General features: G+C 50.9%; 1 protein-coding gene across 6 annotated transcripts in view; it reads left to right on the plus strand.

The window, feature by feature from the left end:
• Positions 1-2,113, plus strand: part of POLD3 (DNA polymerase delta 3, accessory subunit) — a 35,872-nt gene extending 33,759 nt beyond the window's left edge. For all 6 annotated transcript variants that reach the window (XM_090030815.1, XM_090030817.1, XM_090030816.1 and 3 more), the window contains exon 12: positions 89-2,113. In XM_090030815.1, coding sequence (XP_089886941.1) covers positions 89-294 — 206 coding nt within the window. In that variant the 3' untranslated portion in view covers positions 295-2,113. The remainder of the gene's footprint in view (positions 1-88) is intronic.
• Positions 2,114-13,535: the final 11,422 nt, after the last annotated feature.

Consider the following 13,535-nt stretch of genomic DNA (forward strand, 5'->3'; position numbering starts at 1 on the left):
GGCCCAAGGTAGACAGGAGGTTGCTATCCTCCATGAGATCCAATGCAAAGGTTTAACCTAAACTGTTCCTGATGCCTTCCTTTTCCAGTGACCGAAAAGGTTTATGAGAGTGAATCTTGTACTGACAGTGAGGAGGAATTCACTAAAACGAAGCCAGCAGCTCTGCTCAGGCAGTCTACGGTGCCTGTGAAGAAGGATCCCAAGGAGGACCGGAGGGGCCCAAAGAAAGGGGCAACCACTGCCAGCAAAGCCAATAAACAAGTCTCCATCATGGGCTTCTTCCAGAAAAAATGAGGTGAACCTCTCCCCTCAATCCCTGGGCAGCTGGGAGATGTCATGTCCTCATTGGAGCAGAGCAGCCAACAGGCTTTCCTGATGTGAAGTATCTTGCTTACCATGTAAGTGAGCTCGTCGGACCGGAAAACCCTTGTATCCGTTGTGCTTGTTTTCAGCCATCTCTACGACCCTGTATAGAAAGCTACAGCTAAAAGCAAACTGGAGACAAATGGTTGGCTGGTGCTTGACTTGTTTACATTCTGACATTTTTATTTTATTTTAAGCCTGGCCTTTGATGTGCTCAGTGCCAAAGCCTGTTTCCCGAGTGGTAGATGGACTAAGTAAGCAGTCATTTTATGACATTGCTTTGAATTTTTTCTCTCCCCTCCTCCCCATTGGTCTAAACCTTCATCACAGTTAAAAGCTGTGATGTGCGAGCGCCCAAGGACCTGTTATCTGTTACCTGACATCTGCTTCAGCTTGCCCTGGATGTAACGGACTTGATTTTCCCCCCAAGACTGGTAAATAGTTTTCTATTTCTGTTTCTTCTAATCTTACGTTGGACGTCGTACTGCATATAAAATTCTCCTAATCTTTTCTTCCTTGAGTACATTCACTGGAAAGTGCTTGGATTTCTAATTATAGACCATGACGTTACTTGTGCTCTGTCACTCTTTGCAAAAACATCATTAAGGCGTCCCACACAGTTGGATGCAGCGTAACTGGGGGTTGGCCATGGCTGCCTGTGGAAAGGAACTGGATATTCAGCTCTACAAGTGGGTGCCTCGTGACTCAGTGGGGATTGTGTTTGGGGATTGTCACTGTGACAGTGTCAGTGTACCTGCTGGCAGCATGGGAGAAACAGGCAACTCCTTCCTCATTGGCTTTTATTTGTTTCTAATACTGTGGGCACATACCATGCACAATTTAAAGTTGTTTTTCTTCTTTAACTCCAGTAGTCTGTCCGAATGCCTCATAACAAAATATTGGCCCTAAGGAACTCATAACTGATATTGTGCTAAGTATTGAAGTCTAGATTATCTAAAGCAACTAATGAATTCAGGCACCTTTTTAATTCTTGTGTGCCCAGCTGGGAAAATAGGGCCCTTTTGAGGTGCATCAGAATGAGCACCTGGCATGTCCTGAAAACCCGCCCTCAGTTCAATGTCTCAGATGGGGCCAGTTTCCATAAAGGTAAGTAAAAAAGTGAGGGTGTGAACCAGGGAATGTGTTCAGTGCTCAGGCTGAAGGTGTTTTTAGATGCATCAGTAAAGAAGCTATAATTAATCCTGGCATTGCTATAAGACCATTTCTGTTGGTAGATCAAGATGCTGCACAATGGAAATGTAACGCGCCTCCTGACAAACTCCCCCAAATCACCTGCTCTTTCACCTAAACAAAAGCAAATGCTCTCAGCAGCTGCTTCTGCTGCAGAATGAATGGTTTTACTACAATTAGCAGTCCGTAAATTGAGGTTAAGTGATCTGGATTAAAACGGAGAAGCTCCATTTAATTGCTTTAAATACTCCCCCTTCCCCACCCCGGCTTTCCCCCACAGCAGACTGTAAGAAAGTTAGCAATGGGGAGGGGTGAAGTATGGCACTGTATCCATAGACATCAGAAATGGAGCCTGATACCACAAACTGGATGCAGTTTGACATTCTTGGGATGTGTTTTAATGGTGATGGGGGCAGCCTTTAGAAGAGAATGGGAAGCCTTGTATTAACTTTTTGTATCTTTTGCAGAAAAATAAGCACTTCAGTGTTTCTATCTTTCTTGTTACCTTTGGAAGTATATTCTGAAGAGTACCATTAAACAATAAAATCCTATAAATGTTTGCCACCTTTTGTTGCTGCTTATTCTGGGGGAATTGTGTTACTTCCCAGTCTTCTCAAATGACCGTTCAAATAAATTTCACCATGTATAAGTAATCTTGGTGACTGTCAAAGGATATGAACAGGTGAATGCAGAGGGAGTTACTAACGAGGCACACACACAAGCTGGGAAGTCAGAAGGTGCTCAGAGAGAGCCCCTTTTAATATTTCAGCACTCTGTTGAATGCAGTGAAGTGCTGGGAAATGCATGCATTGGCTTTTCCCTTCCCACGCTAGAGGAGAAAAGGGCATCTTCTGGCTTAGTTACCCCTGTAAGTTCTGAATGGCGTCTTAGTGTGTTTGCTGTCATTCTCCGGTTCCTTGGGTTGGTTCTTGGCTCCACCACCACCACTTCCTTTTACCGTTGTTGGTCAGTCCCTTTGTGTGGGTCTTGGCCTGAGTGACTCTAGGAAAATGTGTGGCAACACTCGGCAAGCTGCACGGGCGCCACTAGGAGAGGAATGCACAAACGCGAGTTAGGCCTGTGTTCTGGATACAGCGAATGGCGAGAGTGAGGTGTCTTGGATTAGGATTGCTAAGGTTGGGAACACCTACCACAGCCACTGGGAAGTGCCAGGGTCAGGGCTGGGTCTCCCTTCCCCAACTGACCTGACACGTCTTGCAGCCCAGTGTCGGGCACCTGTGCGAGAGCAGGGTTTGCTGCCAAAACCCTCTCCTGGACTCGGACACCTGAGTTATCCCTTTGGGCACAGGAAAAGAACTTGGTTTTCATAGATTCATAGATGCTAGGGTCGGAAGGGACCTCAACAGATCATTGAACCCGACCCACTGCCTAGGCAGGAAAGAGCGATGGGGTCAGATGACACCAGCCAGATGCCTAGCTAGCCTCCTGTTGAAGACCCCCAAGGTAGGGGAGTTCTTTTCTTTGAAAACCCAGCTGGAGAAGGAGATGGCATCCACTTTGTATGTGATAGCCTAGTGGTTAGAGCACTTCCCAAGAAGCAAGAGACCTGGGGTCTAGGCCTTTCTCAGCCTGTCAGTGTCCAAACTCATCTATCTCTCAGGAAAGTACCCTAACCACCGGGCCTTGGGCAAGGCTTTGCTAAAGGCACCCCACCCCTCCTGCTGGAGCTGTGCCACTGGAGACACAAGTGTGAGGTTGCTGGGGCCAGAGAGAACGGACTGGGAGGGAAAATCACACAGCTGAGGGCACTTAACAGGAGCAGGGTAGAAGACCTGATCCTTTCTCCCAAGCCTGCTTATACCTTTTGCATTAATGTATTGATGAATAAAATGCATAAGCAGTTTGGAAGCAGGGACTGTTACTCAGGCTTCCTTCCCAGGGCAGTACCTCACTGATGGGCTGCCAAGTCAGGCTTTTTCTCACCCTGTGACTTGGACAACTACCTGCATAGTGGCACAGTTTCAATAAGAGGGGTGAAACCCCACCCCGAGCCCAGCTCTGTCCAGTCTGGTGCATAGGACACCCCTTGGCGTGGCTGGGGGAGATGTGGGTTTAAGTGTCTTCAGAGACCTGAGGGTATATAGGCCACTGTATGTCATATGGGCCCTGCTTGCTGCTGCTTCAGCTACTTTTGTGAGGATACAGCATCTGGCTGTCGTGCTGTATGTCACACTTGGTACTGTCGGCACATGTCACGTGTATGGAACAGATCGGGGCAGGGGGCTGGGACCTGCCTCTCCCCTGCAGCTCTTTCCAAGCCATATGCCTCGATCATCCGATTGGGGCATGGGGCTGGGATCTGCCTCTGACCTGCACATGGGGCAGGGGCTGGGGAGCCTGTGCCCTGCTCAGCTATGCAAGCATAAAGCTGAGTGGGGAACAGACTGGTGAGCTTGTTCCTAGCTCTAAGAGCTGGGAAGAGAGCAGACAGAGCAGCATAGACCCTCCACGAGACCCTTATCTCCCAGCACCAGCTCCATGACTGTACAGAGCTGGCACTGGGAGATGAGCTCCCAGTCCCCTGCTCCCTAATCGCGATCTTGGAGCAGGGGGCCTTGGAGCATCCTGCTGCCGAGGCAAGGGGACATAGTCCTCACTCAGGCTTCAGCAACGGAGCCTGCCTCAGCAGCAGGCAGTTCCTAGGAGCAGGGAGCAATCTCCTGCCCCTGGTGGACAGCTGACCGGGAGCAGATTTGCTTCTGGGCAGGTGTCTACACAAGCACTACTACACCATTACTAATTGAAAGTAAATTTGCTACTTTCATTTGCAGGTAGCAAATTTATTCATGATTAGTGAAGTTTACTGCATAGTAAGCATGTGCACATGTAAACACACATGCTTATTTTACAGTAAACTATGCTACTGCGCAGTTAAGCGTCTTGCGTAGATGCCTCTCTGAGTCTCAGCTCTCCCATATATCAGAGTTTCTCTGTTCAGGTCTCCCTACTTCCCCTTGGATACACTTCTCTACCTCATGAGGGTGTCCTTACATATATGTTAAAAATCAAGATAGTTGGATGCTAAGGTGATGGGAGCAGTATGTCATAGCTGGATCACAGTGTATCATAGATAGGAAGTGAGTTGGTTTTGGTTTTTTTCTTCATGCTCATATGCCTGACCAGCTCTGACCACTCACGTAGGATCCTAGCCACGTTATAGGATCCGTGCACCTCCATCTAACTCAAGAGGTGCACGGTCCTACCGGGGAAATGCCTTGTTGGACCTGGTGCTGGCCACAGGCGACAACCTGGAGAGGGGGCTGTGGGTGCTCGACCACCTGGGTGACTGATCATTGCCTGCTGGGATTCACCATCCGGCGCAGGGTGTCAAGGGCCTGCAGCAAGACAGCCACCCTGGGCTTCAGGACGGCGGATTTCATTGACCTAAGAATACTAGTCAGGGAGGCACTGAGGTCCTGGAGGGGTAGGGAGCTGGGAGTCCAAGAAGAGTGGTCATTCCTGAAGGAGACAATCCTCCAAGTTCAAAGGGTGACAGTCCCCACACAGATCAAAGTGGGCAAGAGTGGTCAAAGCCCCCATGGCTCACCAAAAGCATCCAGGAATGTCTCCTAGCTAAAAGGGAGGCGCACACCCGATGGCAGGGAGGGGCCATCACCAGGGAGGGCTACACTGCAGTTGTTCGGGGATGCAGGGGGCAGTCGGGAAGGCCAAGGCGGAGATGGGACTGGGACTAGCTTCCTGGATCAAGGACAACAAGAAGCCCTTTTTTAAATACATAGCGGGTAAAAAGAAGGTACTGGGTAACATGGGGCCCCTGCAGGACAGGCTTGGAAATGTGGTGGCACCAGATGACAAAGTTAACCTATGTAATGATTTCTTTTGCCTTCATTTTTCTGAGCAGGGACCAGGTCATCCCCCCACACCAGGATCCCCAGTGGTCTCAAGGGAGGCGCACCCAGGCCTGGGTCAAAGAGGACCTAGTCAAGGAACGTCTGGAGGGACTGGGCGTGTTCAAATCAGCGGGTCTGGACGATCTCCACCCCCGAGTGCTGAGGGAATTGGCTGCGGTCATTGCAGGACCCCTGGCACGGCTGTACGAGCACTCATGGTGCTCTGGTGTGTGGGCCAACGTGGTTCCCATCTTCAAAAAAGGGAGGAAGGAGGACCCGGGAACTATAGGCCAGTTAGTCTTACCTCGATCCTGGGCAAGCTCTTTGAGAAAATTATCCAGGTGCACATCTGCACGGGGCAAGCAGGGGAGTGTATGCTTAGGGGCAACCAACACGGGTTTATTAGGGGCAGGTCCTGTCAGACCAACCTGGTAGCCTTTTACAACCAGGTCACCAAATCCTTGGACGTAGTCATTCTGGACTTCAGGAAGGCCTTCGACACTGTCTCTCACCCCATTCATGTTAAAAAGTTAGGAGATTGTGGTGTCGACACCCATACAGATGTGTGGCCAACTGGCGGGAGGGTCGCACCCAGAAAGTGGTGGTGGACGGGTCATGTTCGGCCCGGAGGGACGTGGGCAGTGGGGTCCCCCAGGGCTCGGTCCTCGGGCCCGCACTGTTCAACATCTTCATCAGTGACTTGGACGAGGGGATAAAAAGCACCTGTTAAAATTTGCCGATGACACTAAACTATGAAACTAAGATGTTGGGGGATGTGGGCACACTAGATGGGAGGAATAGGCTGCAATCGGACCTAGACACGTTACAGGGGTGGGCAGACAAGAACAGGATGGGATTCAACACTGACAAGTGCAAGGTGCTGCACCTGGGGAGGAACAACCGGCACCATGCCTACAGGCTGGGGAACTCCCTCCTTGTCAGGGCAGAGGCAGAAAAGGATCTGGGGGTCATCATTGATGCCAAGATGAACATGGGCCGGCAGTGTGGGGACGCGGTCAAGAAGGCCAACCGCACCTTGTCCTGCATCCACAGATGCATCTCGAGCAGGTTCAAGGAGGTGATCCTCCCCCTCTATGCGGCGCTGGTCAGGTGAGGGACGACTGAAGGGGTGGTGACTTATTAGTACTCCAGGGAATCATCAGATTTCCCTCGGGGGCAGAAGGAGTCAGCGATCTGGCCATATGGATACAGGAAGAAAGGTCATTTGATCCCAGTACTCTTTCCTGCTCAGGGCAGGGCGTTCGATTTGATGATCTGCTCAGGTCCCTTCCAACCGGACCAACTGTAAAACTATGTCAGGTTGTCCTGGGTGTATCCCAGCATCATAGGTGGCATATCTAGCTGTAAAAACGCACAGCATTTTTATAGTGACTCTCTGGTGGACATGTTAAAGCACTACGCAGCTGTTGATATCATTATTCCCCATCTCCCTGATGCACAAAGTGGTTAAATTTATAGTCTGACATTTAGGAGCAGAAAATTGAAAAGCCATCTCTGAAATCCACTAGAAGCTGTGGAGTGCATGTAGGGTCTAAGGACATGCGCAGCATGAGCCAGGGCTCAAAGAACTTTGTTTTAGGGACTAAAATATACATTGGAGAGCTGGAAAACGGAGCTGTTCGTGCGGGATGTGGACGGAGGCATTGTTGTCATAAACGGAGCAGATGGTATTTGGCCTGACCATCCGCATTTCCACCTCGCAGCCACTCCGCTGATTTATTGAATGCAGTCCTAAACAGAAAGCTAATTACGGTCGAACAGAGAAGTGGTTCTGGGAAGGAGGTCGGGGGAACGGGCCTGTGCGAATACGCGTTTCCAGTGCAATCCGCCGCGAGGCGAAGCTCTCGGATGAGTCACCCCCGTCCACGTGCAGAGGGGCGTTAGCTCCTCTAGAAAAGCATGTGGGATTGTTTTGTTCCCTCCGTGTCTCTGTTCCTGCAGCGCGATGCCAGCAAAACGCCAGATACTGAACAGGGGAGCACAGACCGGCCGGCCCATATAAGGAAGCAAAACCGCTCTGCACCGGCGTGAGCCGAGCGAGAGGAGCGGACGCGCTGGCCAGCACTGTGCTGTGCCTCGGGGCCCCGGGGCTGCTTTTCCATCGGGTGGGAGAGCTCCCGAAGCAATGGAGGAGCAACCCCAGTCGTGTGGGCAGTTCACGGCAGCTCTTGGCTGGCCTTTATGATGTCAACCCGCTAGACCAGGGGCTCCACAGTGTGGCCCAGCAAAGCATTTGCATGTGGTTCACTATGGGACTTCTTAGGGTGCAGGCCAGTGCACTCGTAACCCCTGGCTGCTCATAGTAATTGGCTGGCATGCAGCGGCAGCTGCCCTGCGCTCCGTCATCAAAGGTAGTCGATGCCCTTTGGGACGGGCTTAGTGACCCCCACCGCCTCCTTGCCAGATACTGATGAGCTGAATATAATTGAAGTGGGCAACTCATTAAGCTGACAGCGTAACCAGATTTACAAAGGGAATGGACAGGTTTTTGGAGAAAGGGGCATTGATAGTTACTGTGCAAGGAAGTGAGGGGCACGGCCTCGAAATCGGAGCTCCCTAGACCTTAAATACTGAAGGCTGCAAGTGAGAGAGGAGCAGCAGAAAAAACCCCAACTCTGGTCTTCCCCTATTCATCCCCCTTCCAGCATCTGCTCTCTGTCCCCAAGTGACACAGGAGACGGGGCAAGATGGACCTAGGGTCTGACTCCATAAATGGCAGTTGTTACATTATGTTTTGGGAGATGCCAGTCATGGGAGCTGGCCCAGCGAGGCTTATCAGCAAGAGTCAGCCACGCAGTCCCACTCGGGCCTGAATGAAGCCATAACGCTGGATTTTCCGTATGGCAAGTGCACAGGTCGGGAGATGTACGCTCTGTCCATGAGCGCAGAAGTGTGGCACTGCACACAGACTGTCCTACAGCCCCCCGTGTGCTGTGTGGCCCTTTCTGAACAAAACTTTCAAGCCCCTGCGTTAGATTCGGTTTGGCCCTGTTTTGCAAGGCTTGCAGTCGCTCCCAGACTCCATCACCCAAACCCCATCTGGGTTGGGTAGCCAGGTCTCCCTAGAAGGGAAAGCGATCTGCCGTTTTGATTCTGCCAAAAATGATGCTGATTGATACCTTATCCCAACCGAGTCTGAATCCTGTTGGGCCAAGGAGATAATTGTCCCCCTTCCTCTGTCCTGTGCAAGAGGTCACTTGCGTCTCCAGTTTAAACTGTGTAGCTCGTTGACCAACTCCTTGCAGGCTACATAACACTGGCAGCACTCGATGGCTTGCTTGTTATGGGGATTGGCACTACAGGCAAATCTAAGGTATTTTTCTCTCTACATCCTGTCCCTATTGGTTTTCTCCACTCGACTTGCTTTCCCCAAGAGCCTCTGCATTGCCTTCAGATGGGATTTAATTCATTTCAAACCCTTATGCAGCTTTGCTTTGCTCTGGATACTAATACGTTTCTTAGAGCCATCTGCCCATTTCCATAGTGATGAAGACTGGCAGGAAACAGGTATGTGCGATTTGTCTTTGCATCCTTCCTTAAAACAAAGCACTGGGTGAGCAGCTGATTTAAAAAAAAAAAAAATCTGGATAGCCTCAAGGATTTCTGGCCCCAAACCAGTTTTGAATTTCCTCTTGACCCCATCCTGATGGTGCTCTCGCTGTTCATCCCCATGTGCTGCTCTTGGGAATTCTCCTGCTTCCGTAAAGACAGCTGAATTAAGCCCTTTTTGACCCATTCATTTTCAAGGCCCGACTCCTGCATCTCTCACTTCAAGTTCTGCTCCATCAGGGTTGCAGTGCAGTTTGGTTGCCTTTCTACCGGTGGCACTTTCAATCTAAGTTGAAACTTTCCATAAGTGTTGATACCCAGGAGGTGAAACATCCCACTGCTATGTGATATCTGATTTTTTGGCTGTTGAAAGCTGCCGAAAAAAAAGATCCTGCTGGTGTAGAAAGGTGCTGGAACGCATTCATCCCCTCCTCTTTCTCTGCTCTGTGTTGGATCCAAAACCCATTCATAGCTTGGCTTCGGCCTGGCTGACAGCATGGTTTCAGCTTTCCTCCGCAAACCTAATGGAACAAAAACTGTTAAATGCATACCCTCTTACTGTATTACAAGATGACCATGAAGGAGGGCCTTTCTGCCAACAGAGGACCAGGTACATAAACATCCCCGTCCTAAGAAAGCTGCTTATGCAGATGCAATCAGCAGCCTCCCTTTGGAGCCTCAAATGTCCATGTTAAATGCAGGGAACTCCTGCAGGGAAGTTTCCAAGTTAAATCACTTCCTAGCACCTGCAGATGAACACGGTGTTTTAAAGGCCTAAAGCAGGATGCTGCTCCGCGGGGCTCAGAAGTGAAGTTCAGCATTCATAACAAATGGAGAAGATGGCTAAGGGGTAGCTGAGATATCAGCAGTGTCATAGAAATCATAGACCATGAGCACTGGAAGGCATCTCAGGAGGTCATCTAGTCCAACCCCACGCTAAAAGCAGGACCAGCCCCACCGATATCGTCCACAGAGCGTACGTGTCCAATGTAGTTTGTGGGTGTTCGTCACCTGGCCAGAGGAGCCTCTCTGACTGGGTGTCTCGCCTCCAGCGCCTGTCCGTTCAGCTTCTGGTTGCAGCTCCCAGAGCTGCTGGTGCCAAAAATAGGAAGCACCCATGGGGTTAATGAGTCTGACACCCCCGACTTCTATGCCTGACTCTTTGGCACTGTTTTTGGTTGGTCCCTTTTTGCCATTTTGGGAAGAGCAATGGCCAATGGTGAGCCTCGTCCGTGCCAACCCAACTGGAAGGAGATTTATTCTGATGGTTGACTACCTGAGTTACAGACCCCCTCCCCTTGGCTGTTTGGGACTCGGCGGGCAGAGTCTGTGCCCCTCTTCCCGAGGAAACAGAGGGAGGGTGATGTCTTAACTACGAAGTCAACCTGCACGTGGGCCCCTTGTGTTATGATCTGCTTTTATCTTGCAAGTTTAGGAGGCTCTCTTTATGGCAGGGAGATATTCGAGGAACTCCTCGGTTCTGCCGAAAGTCGTGTTAGCTATGCGCCCAGGGAAATTCCTTCCTTCTGAGCCACCGCTGAACCGGTGCCCGACGGGGTGCGGGGGGCAGTGGGATCTGGGCTGCCGGAGCAGTTGTCTTTCATGTGAGTCGTCGAACCAAGTTCCTAACCAGTTATGGTCATTTCAGCTCCAAATTCTTTAGAGGGATTGCTGTAATCTAGACCTTTAACTAAATAGCATTCGTTTATGGAGCATCAGCCTGAGCTCATGACATTTTAATGTAGCTGTGGACAGTGCCGGGCGATGCTGCCGAGAAGCAGTTATTTCATTATTGGACATTTACAGGAACAGGGCATGTGTCATTGCTTCCCACGAACCAAACAGCCCCTACCCCGCAGATCTCTGTACTGGGCCGGGGGGAGGCCCCGGGTCTCTCCTAGGTGAATCGGCTGGATGCGCGTGTAAAACTCTCCTGAGGGATGAAATGGTGATTTGCCAATGTCAGGACGTGGTGGTATCCTCCGTAAGAAAGGCTGCTGATGTCTGCGCTGGGAGATGTGAGTGGCAGTAAGCAGAAGGAAACCTGAAGACCTGGCTGAAGCTTGTTGACTTGCCTTTTGCTTAAGGCCTTTTCCCTCTCACTGCTAGTGTGAGGTGCTGTTCACAGACCATCGGCTACATCACAATCTGACATTGGGACAGTGGCTTCGAGGTCGGGCCCAAAGTAGTAGCCCAGAGATGGTAACAAGTCATTATGGCGCTCCGTGACCAGTGACGTCCCCCAGGGCTGTGTCCTTGGACCGGCTCTCTTTAACATCTTTATCAACGACGTGGACATCGGTGTCAGAAGTGCACTGGCCAAGTTCACCGATGACACTAAACTTCGGGGCATAGCGTCCACACCTGAGGACAGGCTAATGATCCAGGCTGACTTGGATAAGCTTAGTAAGTGGGCGGTTATAAACCTGATGACGTTCAATACCGAAAAATGCAAGGTACTCCACCTCGGGGGCGGAAAACCCGCAGCAGGCTTGTAGGCTCAGCAGTGCTACGCTCACTAGCACCACAGCTGAAAAAACTTGGGGGTCATGATTGACCACAAGATGAACCTAAGCCACTAATGCGATGTCGCGGCTGGTAAAGCAAATAAAACACTGGCTTGCATCCATAGATGCTTCTCAAGTAAATCCCAGACTCTCATCCTCCTGCTGTACTCGGCCGTGGTGAGGCCGCAGCTGGAGTACTGCGTCCAGTTCTGGGCTCTGCAATTCAAAAAGGACGTGGAGAAGCTCGAGAGAGTGCAGAGGAGAGCCACGCGCATGATCAGAGGTCAGGAAAACAGACCTTATGTCGACAGGCTGAGAGCCATGGGGGTCTTTAGCCTGGAAAAGCGCAGGCTCAGGAGGAGCCTGTTGGCAGCCTATAAGTACGTAAGGGGTGTGCATCAGGATCTGGGGGAACGTGTGTTCACCAGAGCGCCCCAAGGGATGACAAGGTCGAACGGTCATAAACTCCTCCATGACTGTTTTAGGCTGGACATAAGGAAAAACTTCTTTACTGTCCGAGCCCGCACGGCCTGGAACAGACTCCCTCCAGAAGTGGTGCAGGCACCTACTCTGGACTCATTCAAGACACATTTGGATGCCTATCTTGCTGGGATCCTTTGACCCCAGTTGACTTCCTGCCCCTGGGGCGGGGGGCTGGACTCGATGATCTTCAAGGTCCCTTCCAGCCCTAACGTCTATGAAATCTATGAAATCTTTCAGCCTCTCTGTTGTTTCTGGGCTCCTGCAAACCCCTGCCTACCTGGGGGCCTGCATGCTATCCTGTTTCTGGGGGAAGCTGACCTTAGTCTCCAGGCACGTCTACCAAGATCCATGCAACCAACCTGGGCTGTGCAAACGGAAGTCTTGCCTCCTGGTTTTGTTAGAATGAATTGCAAGGGTTGGTTGCATAATAAAAAGGAGCAGAGGTTTGAGGAATTTGGTACAACAGAAACTAAGCTGTTATAGGGCTTGTTACGAGATTGCAGTTATAAGATTGTCCTGGAGATGAAGCTGACAGAGTAAGAGTGAAGGGTCCACTTTCATCCTGACAAAAGTTAGCATGAGTCCTAAGCGATCCTGTTTCTAATTTACTGCATTTGCTTGTCTACCACATGCACCTTTCCCCCAGGAGTCAGTCCTCCCAAACTGGAGCGAGTCTCTAGGCAGGGAAGCGTAATAGCACTGGAATGGAAGCATGGAGATGCTGTAACACGGCTGCTGTGCTTCTTCCTCTGCCAGCCTCAGGGAGGGAGGGAGAGGGTAGCGTTCACCCTTCGGGGTCAGGGCCACAAAACCCTTTCCTAGCCACTGCAGAATTGGCGGTAGCGTTTGGCGGAGTAGCCAATAGCCGCTGGCAATTGGCCAGTGGCCGAGAGAGAGTTAACACGTGAGCTTTTGCCCAAGCAGCGCTGCTCAGGATTCAGCCGCGTGGTCACGGTCGCCTGCAGTCAGGATTCAGCCAGGACTCAAGAAAAACATATTTTTCTTCATGCCTCCTTCCCAAGCCAGGTGCGTATCTTACTTGCAGGCATGCGGGATGTGAGAAAATATGGTAGTTGCAAAGGGAGCATGAATAGTGAGATGGCCATGCGAGCACAGGACATATACCCATTGCTTAGGGCCGGAAACAATGGTGAGAAATGTTAGAGACTTAAACACTGGCCCATGAAATGCACAGGTAGTTAATGCCCAGTAATGCATAGCAGGGCCGGGAGGGGAACTGCTGGTATCCCTCCTGCCTTCCTAAGTGAATGGCATCAAGTCAGAGAGGGGATCTAGGCATCACTGGCAGTAGCTCAACAAAAGCGTGTCCTCGGTGTGAGTAGCAAATGTGCCCGGGCCATGGGACGTGCTCTAAAAACTTGATATAAAAGCACTAGAGGCACCTGCACCCCGCTGCGCTGTGTAGCACTGGCTGCTCCGTCTCCAAAAGGAGGGGGCAAAGTGCAGGTGGAATCAGGGAAGAGCAGTGGGGACGACAAGGGACATGGGGAAAAGCCTGCTGTAAAGAGTCCTGTTTCACCCAGGGATC

This window comes from Crocodylus siamensis, chromosome 1, assembly GCF_052110815.1.
Source record: "Crocodylus siamensis isolate JL-2025a chromosome 1, ASM5211081v1, whole genome shotgun sequence".
Taxonomy (NCBI): domain Eukaryota; kingdom Metazoa; phylum Chordata; order Crocodylia; family Crocodylidae; genus Crocodylus; species Crocodylus siamensis.